The sequence below is a fragment of the Crocuta crocuta genome, unplaced genomic scaffold (genome assembly GCF_008692635.1).
Source record: "Crocuta crocuta isolate KB4526 unplaced genomic scaffold, BGI_CrCroc_1.0 scaffold466, whole genome shotgun sequence".
NCBI classification, from domain to species: Eukaryota; Metazoa; Chordata; class Mammalia; order Carnivora; family Hyaenidae; genus Crocuta; species Crocuta crocuta.
The window spans coordinates 7,158,848-7,167,321 of record NW_027529672.1 but is presented as its reverse complement, the minus strand read 5'-3'; the positions used below and the strand labels follow the sequence as shown (position 1 = coordinate 7,167,321).

Sequence of the window (8,474 nt, the reverse complement as noted above, 5' to 3'; positions counted from 1 at the left end):
CCCGGAAACCTGCCCCGCCCCCCGGCCGCCGCCTGCCCTGGGCCGGCGCTCCTCCCTGGCCCTCAAGCTGCTCCGAGTAGCTGTGAACGTGTCACCAGCACCCCAGCCGCGTGTGTCATGCGTGTGCGCCGCAGCAAAGCCACTTCTCTCTAGGGCACGCGCGCCCCTGGTGACGAAGCCTGGCGACTCCGAACGCCACACAGCAGTGTGCGTGTGCCCCGGGCTCGGTCAGCATTTTGGCCGGCTGGGAATGCGTCCCGTTCGTTTCTGGGGCGGGGGCTTCTGAGAAAAGGGCTGTGCTGCCCTGGTTTTCTGGGCGCTCGTATGTGGCATGATGAGATGGCACCTCTCTCTGCGGCCACCGGGCACCCCCGCGCTGACCTCCCTGTCCCTCTTCCGCAGGTGGTTGTCACAACAGCCTTAAGCCTGTTGGCAGCAGCCCCGCCATCGCCATCACCGCCGCCGCCGTGGTGTCTGTGGACCCCGAGGGACTTGGGGGCCCGTCCCCCCCCAGCGTGCAGCCCTGCCACTTCCTGACGTTGGCACCCATCAAAATACCCCTGCGGACGGCCCCCTTCTCGGGTAAGCACAGAGCACGCCCTCTGCGCCTGGAGCCGCCCCGAGCTCAAGGCGGGAGAGCGAGGCAGGGAGCGGCCGCCCCCCTGCGCAGGGCCGGGGACGCGCGAGCCCAGAACCTGGGACATACAGGTTATGCTCAGCTTCCGTCAGCTTCCGCTGCACAGACGGACCTCAGGCCCATCGAGGACGCTCTTGCTAAGCCAGCCTGGGCTTTCTCTGCCGTAACGCCAGGTTCGAAGTCTCTGTTTGGAGACACGAGGCTTCCCTTTACGAAGGTGTTGGGGGGGGTGTACCTGACGGTGTCGGACACCCGGGTTTGCGGTGTCCGTGCGTGGAGCTCAGGGGGAGGCAGAGACAACACGCCAGAAACTAGCTGAGCACCTGAGTCAGTGAGACACCAAGCCGTGCAGTGCTGAGGCTCACTACGCACCCCTGCCTCCCGGCTGGGCTGGACCTGAGCACACGGGTCGGGGGCTCGGGAGGTCCCCACGGAGCGCGGCTCACCGTGAGGCAGGCGTGGCCGCGAAGCTTCTTGGGTTCCTTAATCGTGGCTGTGTGCTTCTTCTGGAAAGTCTTCAAGGCACGTGTGGGGCTGGGAGACATTCTGGTGTCCCGGTGGCGCCCAGGGGCGTGTTGAGGGGCTCAGGACGAGATGGGGGCTCCGGGCCCTGGGCTGGCCACGGCTCCGTTGTTGTCCGTGTGTGGTCACAGCTGTAGGTGCGTCTGCTAACAGCGACCAGCAGGCCATGTGTCCAAGCTACCCACGAACCCGGGCTTAGGTCCTTCCCTTAAATGTGTGTGGCAAGAGCAACAGTAATTTGCAATGACTTTTAGGAAGGACTCAATCTTGAGAGCCACTACTCCCACTTCTGTGTTAGGTTTGCATGTGATAAGGCCTGAATAAAAATTCTGGGGCGCCTGGGTGGCTCAGTCGGTTGAGTGTCTGACTCTTGATTTTGGCTCAGGTCATGATCTCACCATTGTGGGAAAGAGCCCCCCATCCGGCTCTGAGCTGACAGCACACAGCTTGCTTGGGATTCCCTCTCTCCCTCTCTCTCCCTCTGCGCCCCTCCCCTGCTTTTGCTCTTTCTTAAAAATTAAAAAAAATGTTCTGTGTGTTCTAATGATAATCCTATTCTAGAATTCTAATTCATATCGTCAACTGCTAGCTTATCAGTAACAGGAAGCATCACTACATTGTGAGATGCACACATCCAAGTTCATGGTATAAAGAGGAATAACCTAGTTTCATTATTTCCCTGTTTTGGTTTTCTGGCCCTGTTTTTGGTGAATCTAATGTAGTCCTTTTACTAGACCTTTGACGTCCATACTTCTCTGTTGGCTTGATGAATTAGTTGGCCACCAGAACATTGTAGTCTCAAGAACAAAATCTTATTTCTATTTCACGCTGTTAGTGAACATGCACTTAGGGTGTGATGGGGGAAATAAATAAAACGCATAAATAATCTCTTGTGTGGAACATAATTTACAGCTGTGTCAAGATTTCAGTTAAAATCCATCAGTCCATTGGCATTTATTAAGGATGACTTACTATTTTCTGAGAAAATTAATCTTAGAAGGAACCAAAACCCACGTGCCCCCAAGTGGCTTCACTTTCTATGCCTCATATGATTTATAAAGTGACATAATAATTAGGTGTCTTTCTATGTTTGCGTTTTACAAGGCCCTGTAATCAAATTTGCCGTGGTTCGCACTCAGTCAGGAGGCCAGCATCGGCGTTATCTATCTTGTAGGTAACTGCCGACAGGTGCCGTCGGAAAGGGGAGGGGCCGCGCTCCAGACACGGCTTCTCCAATAGCCTGGACGGTGTTGATCTGAAAAAGCCACACTGCCACAGAGGGGCCGGGTGGAAACAAAATCAAGGCCAGGGACTGGATGGGACACGTGACCCTGGCCCGGCGGGTGGCCGCTGAGCTCTGTGCCCGTCCCTGGGGCCCGTGTGGGTGTGGCCCTCCCCGGGGCGCCCCAGAAAGCAGGTTGTTTGGGAGATAACACCACCTGGCGGTGTTGACCTGGTGGTGATCCCCTTGATGTCAGTGAGTGACACCGGCCATAGCTGTGGTGAAGGCTTTCCAGAATTTTCCAGAATTTCCTTGAACCCTTTCTGAGAACTGGAGCTTGGAGGCATCTGAGCAGTTTGCCCCTCAGAACTCGCTTTAACCACCACAGTCAGTAACTCCATACAGTGAGATTCAATGAGGTTGAAGAACAGTCTCCAACCAGCTGGGACATTCCTGACACCCTCACACAGGTGACGGGGTGCGGCCTGCAGGGACGGGAGGGGGAGAGGAAGGGCCCTGTCAGGGCTGGGCGGGGCCAGGGGGGTCGAGGCAGAACCTCATTCCCAGCAAAGCAGGTTTCCCAGACCAAGAAAAAGGCACCTGTCGGTGCAGCGTATTCCATATTTGAAATTGATTTCGTAAGAGCACAGGGTTTCCATTCATCTACAGACGGAAACCTCGTTTCCCTTCAGAGATTCCCCGTGTTTGGTGAATGAGCTGGACTAGTTATTTATACTCTTGGCTTGGCCATGAGAGCCAGCGAGCCTTGGACGTCCGACAAGTTGGGGGGGTGTTCCCGGGTCTGGGGGCGGAAGCAGGACACCACACCCCCCACGCCCAGGACAGCCTCACGGTGAGGAAGTACCCGGCCCCAGAAGGTAGTGGTGCTTCTACTGGGAAACCCTGGTTTATATTCCGGNTCCCGGGACAGGTAGTGATCTAGAAACTGACTGAAACAGGCTTCCTCCTGGAAAGATCAGCCATAAGGGTTATGCCTGATTATATGCCTTTTACGTGGTTTCACATCTCCAAGAAGACCCCGTATTTGAAGAGCCCCGTGCGCTGTTCCCAGCCTATCACAAGCAGGGGTTTCCTTCCAGACCACTGCCTGCGTGTGGTACAGCGGGTCCTGGCCGTGGCGCTTCCACAGGACCCGTGCACACCTCGGGGTTCCCACGGGCTGCGTGCTCCCGTCTGTCACATGTCTGTCCCCGTCCGTGGCCTGCAAGTCGTGGACTGCTGGGGCTGTGTCCCCCTCTCGTGGCCCTGCCCGCGCTGGGCAGCGGGGTGTGCTGGCTTCGTCCGCCGGCCCGTGGCTCTGGGCCCACATCCTTCGCGGCTTCCCTGACTTGGGCGATCATCCTGCAAACTGCACACGCGTGCCTTGAACACACATGGCTCCATTATTCACACACGTGCCCTCAGATCACAGGTGACTCAGAGGCGACCTGAGACGCGGCTGCCCGGCCCCGATGCTGGCCTCGCAGGGCTCCCCGATGAGGGCGTGTGGCGGCGGGAGGGCCAGCGGAGGTGGGCGTCCTCGGTCCCCTCTCTGCGGGCTTGCAGCTGAGTGCCGCTGGCCTCCTTTCCTACGGCTCCTTTACCTGTTAGAACGTAGGGGAAAGACTATCTTGTGTCCTATTTATGGAGACCCCGAGGTTTCCGGGGAGGACGAGGCGCCCCGTGAGGGCTGCTGTCCCAGCCCCCCGGGCGCCAGCCCCCCAGCCTGTCTGAGGCCTCTGTCTTCCCGCCACTCATGGCCATGGTGCAGCCCGGCTCCAGCACTGCCCTGTTTGAGGACATAAATGAACCGATTCTTCTTTTTTTTTCTTTTTCTTTTTCTTCCCCCTCTGTTTTTTTTTTTTTTACGAGTGACGGTAGTTATTTTTAAACCTTTGCCACCATTGTGCAAGCATTCGAGTGAAAAAGGTAAAATATGAGCGATAGTTATGGTCGCTAGCAGAGCAGAGGACGATCAAACACAACGATTAAAAAGTACCATCTGCCTTGCAGACCATTTACCACCTGTTCCTTTGCTTCCAGAACCATTTAATGGTTTAAATTTCACATTTTGTCCTGCCACACAACAGCTGGGAAGTGACTATTCTTTCTTCTATCAGGAACGCACCGCCCGAGCTCCTTAACAAGCCAGGAAAAGCCCCCACGCCCGCACGCGGCCACACCGCCGTCCATGGGGCCGTGGCTCCCCTCCTTAGCGACGTGTGTGGGTTCAGGACAATGACCTGGTGCCTGGGGAGGAAGCCTTTTCTTTTTTCATCCAGGAATTATTTCTTCCTCCAGTGTAATCCAAAACATCGTCATGCCTATTAACATTTTAGAGACATTCAGAGACAAAAATACTGCCACAGTGAAGTTACGCACACCCCAAAGTGCTTGGGACTCTGCTGGCCTCTGTGAGAAAGACGTACGTGTTTGTGATACAGGCATCGAGCTGCTGCTTGTAGAAAAGTCATTGGATTCAAATAAACAGAGAGGCTTTGTATATAGTGTGTTATCCACGGTGAACTCAGGATAAGGGTTCGAGCTACATATAGTCGAGTTGGCATCATGGGCTTTCTGCACATAAAGTGCAGATTTTCCTACCGCTATCCCGCCGTGGGGGTCCGGAGGGGCTGGGGGATTCGCTGCCGCAGTGGGTGCTCCCTGTGAGTGAGCGCGGGTGCTCTGGAGAAGGTCCTCGCCTGGCCTGTCCTCCCCCCGGGCTGGTCCCCTCCCTCTACCCCCCCTGAGAAATGTCTGGCTGTTCGGCTCCGTTATCCATCTGTGCTGTCAGCTCCAATTCACTCTTTGTTTGAGAAGAAAAATGGCAAGTCCATCGCTCACACAAAAGCACGTAGATGTTTGCGCCAGGCGGAAACACAGACACACTAGCACCCGCAAATACCTCCCCCTGAGCCGAGAAAGTAGAGGTTTCCGTACCCTGTGCCCCCAGGAGCCTCGACTCCTGACTTCCCCGGGTCAAGTGCTCTCTAGAATATGTGCCAGTCGTTGCTCTGATGTTTCTAGACACATGCTTACTACCTACATATTATCTCTAAACAGTATATTGTGGCTTTTTTGAATTTTACATAAATATCATAATTCATGCATCCTTCTGTGATTGCCTTTTTTGCTCAAAATGACGGTTTTGTGGTTGTTTTTTGTTTTGTTAAGTCATTCCATGATGCGTGTGCTTGTGATGCGATCACGCCCCTCTGGCACAGCCCTCCTTCGTTTGTGGGAATCCGCGTAATGCGTCCTGTGTCCCGGCGCCGGCGGGCGTCTGGGCTCTTTCCTGAAATGCTAAGTGCAATGGTCCTCTCTTCCCTCCGGCAGCACTTTGCCCCCGGCTGGTGCTCCTGGGGGCGCGGCGCTGTGCACAGGACTCTACAGTGTGCCCACCGCCTCTCTGGCGTCCCAAGCCCTCTCCCGCGTCTGCAGGGCCCGTCTCTCCCCCGGCCTCTGCGTTGAGGGACCTGTGGCGCCTGCTCTGCCTGAGCGTGTCTCACAGGCTTCCCTGTAAAGGAAGTATGATCCCGGCCCAGGTCCTGCTCCTCCTGCACTTCTGGGCAAGCCCCCTTCTCCCTGAGCACCGGCCGGTTGGCCCGGTTCAGCCGCACCCTTGGCTCCTGCCTGACCCCTCACGTCCAGCCCTTCGTCAGCCGTTGCCCTCCTGAAACCTGCACCCGAGGCCGCCTTCCTCGTCCGGGCCCGCGCCACCTTCGGACCGTGGCTGCCGCACGCAGTCTCTCTGCTCCCACCTCGCCCTTTCCTATAAGCTGCTTTCCAGCCAGGAGCCCCACCCAGGTCGCTTCTCGAAAATACAGGCCAGGTCAAGCCCCCACCTGCCTAGGACTCCCAGGTGTTGTCTCCAGGAGCCTGGAGCAAACCCCAGACTTCTACCCAGAGTCTCCGGAACCCACCCTTTGTGACTCCGGCCCGTGCTTTGGCTGCGGCTTGCACCAGCCTCCATTTCCCCACGTTGCCTCAGGGCCTTTGCACTGGCCACCCTTCTGCCTTCAATGTCTTCTCCCAGTGCTGCACATGGCTGGTTGTTCCTCCGTCATTTGGGCCTCAGCTCTGAGACCCCCCCATCCCCCATTTTGCAGTACTTTTAGCATTTCTCATCGTCCCCTTAGCATTATCTGTAATGTCTGTTTCTGGCTTATTTTCTCTCCTCCCTCCAACCCTGAGTGTCAGACCCAGAAGGGCAGAGGCTTTGTGTGGATTATTCACTGTGAGTCTAGAGCCAAGGCTGGGTCTCGGAGCAAAGCTGACTCCCGTTACGCCTTTGCTGCGTGTTATACACCCAGTAACATGGCCTGCTGTTCCGGACAGGTGACAGGCTGCTCTGAAGGGGTTCGCCCTACACCCCTTCCCGCCCACCCAGGCCTCCCCCACAGGGTGACATAGGGAGGCTTCTCCGTGCCACAGGCTTCCTCAGCAGCATCGGGGCCACAGAAGTGCTCCTGACACTGCCTGTCGGCTCAGCGTTGGTGGCGAAGGACTTCACGGCAGAGGTCATGCCTTGGCTGCTATGCTCTTACAAGCCCTGAATTTCCTGAACCCAGACTTTCACCCTGAAAAGGCTCCTGGACCCCATGCAACCGTCCTGATCCTTACAGCAGGGGTGGGGGGGGGCTGGTGAAGGCCGCCTCACCTCCACCCCGGGGCTGGAAGCGCAGGGCCGCAAGCCCCCAGCCCCTGTCCCAGAGCGGCCAGTCCCTCCGTCCCACAGGCCACATTCACACTCCGTGATCCACTGAACCATTTCATGCTAAAGATCGGTGACCAGGACTCTGGTGGTGGGGCCATCGGTGTCCTGGGGACGTCGACCAAATCCAGCCCTGTGGCCGTCCCAGCTACACGGGGGTGGGGGCTTCATCAGGGGTCTGTGGCCAGCCCGGGTGGGGGAGGGTGGCAAAGCCATGCTGACACACAGCGTGCACACGGTGCAGACGCCGTGGCGGGCCTGGTGGCCTTCCAAGGAGCCGCCTTTGCAGGAGACCCTGGAGGGACCGTGAGGAAGACGGGCTGGTCCGAGCCAGGGAGGGAGGAATGGGCCACTTGTCGGCTGTCGCTTTAACGGAAAACCTCCTCCGAGGAGGCCTGGCTGCTGCGGCCACAGACCAGCCCGCTGCCGTCCTGCCGTCGGGTCCTTCCTGGGCGCTTCCACTGCATCTGTGACGACGGCACGTTGCAGTAGCGTCTGTGGCCTGTGGCCTTCGGAGGCAGGGGGCAGCCCCACTCGGGGGGGCTCGGGAAGGGACGTCGTGCCCTGACGTGCCCCCGGGGGGCGGCCGGTCCAGGGCCCCACCCACAGGGTCTCTGGGCTAAGCTGCTTTGGTCTTAACTCCCAAACAGACCCATTTGGTGAGGAAGTAAGATCAAGGCCACACAAACGCTGTGCATGGAACGCACGTGCACCCAAGTGCAGTTTATTTTGGGGATTTGGAAAGTCCCAGGAGAACAGCATTGAGGAGGATGTGGAGAAAACCTCTTACTCTTAACACTTTCATTGTAAGCCGCTGGCGAAGCTCCCGTGCCATCCAGTGTAAGGACGAGTTCAAGGCTCAGAGCCTGAGAAGGACCATGTTACCCTCGCTGGGGGCTGACCGCTGCGCAGGCTGGGAAGCTGCCCGGCGTCACCGTGTGCTAAGTGTGGGCTGGGGAGGTCCTCCCCGCTCGAGGGAGGGAGGCCAGAGCCTCAGAGCGAGGGAGGCAAGGCGCGGAGGAGCCACTGCTTCCGGAGGGAGGATCAGCTCCTCACCTGCAGAGAGGCGACAAGGTGGTCCAGACCCTCACCCAGCCCTCCCCACGCAGCCCAGCCCCAGAGAGCTCTCTGCTCTCTTCTCGGGTCAGGCCCGCCCTGGTCTGCTGCGCTTGGTGGCCCCACCGTTCCCTTGGGCAGGAGGGGGCTCCTGCCATCTGAGCCCCTGACCTTAGAGCCCTGCCCCTTCGTGTGGGATTGAAGACCTCCCAGGTCCTTGCTCAGAACATCTCCTGTGGACAACGCCCGAAAGTGTGTCTCCTTTTATGGGTGAGCAGGATGTGCACAGCTTTATTGAGTTAAACTCACACACAAAATTGGCC

At 57.8% G+C, this 8,474-nt stretch overlaps 1 protein-coding gene across 2 annotated transcripts in view; it reads left to right on the top strand.

Annotated features, from left to right (window-relative positions):
• TCERG1L (transcription elongation regulator 1 like) overlaps positions 1-8,474 on the top strand; it is a 170,841-nt gene that overhangs the window by 34,293 nt on the left and 128,074 nt on the right. The window contains exon 2 of one of the 2 annotated variants that reach the window (XM_077762896.1): positions 403-582. The exons of the other annotated variant lie outside the window; for it this stretch is intronic. Within the exon in view, the coding sequence (XP_077619022.1) occupies positions 403-582 (180 nt within the window). The remainder of the gene's footprint in view (positions 1-402; positions 583-8,474) is intronic. 2 annotated transcript variants of the gene reach the window in all.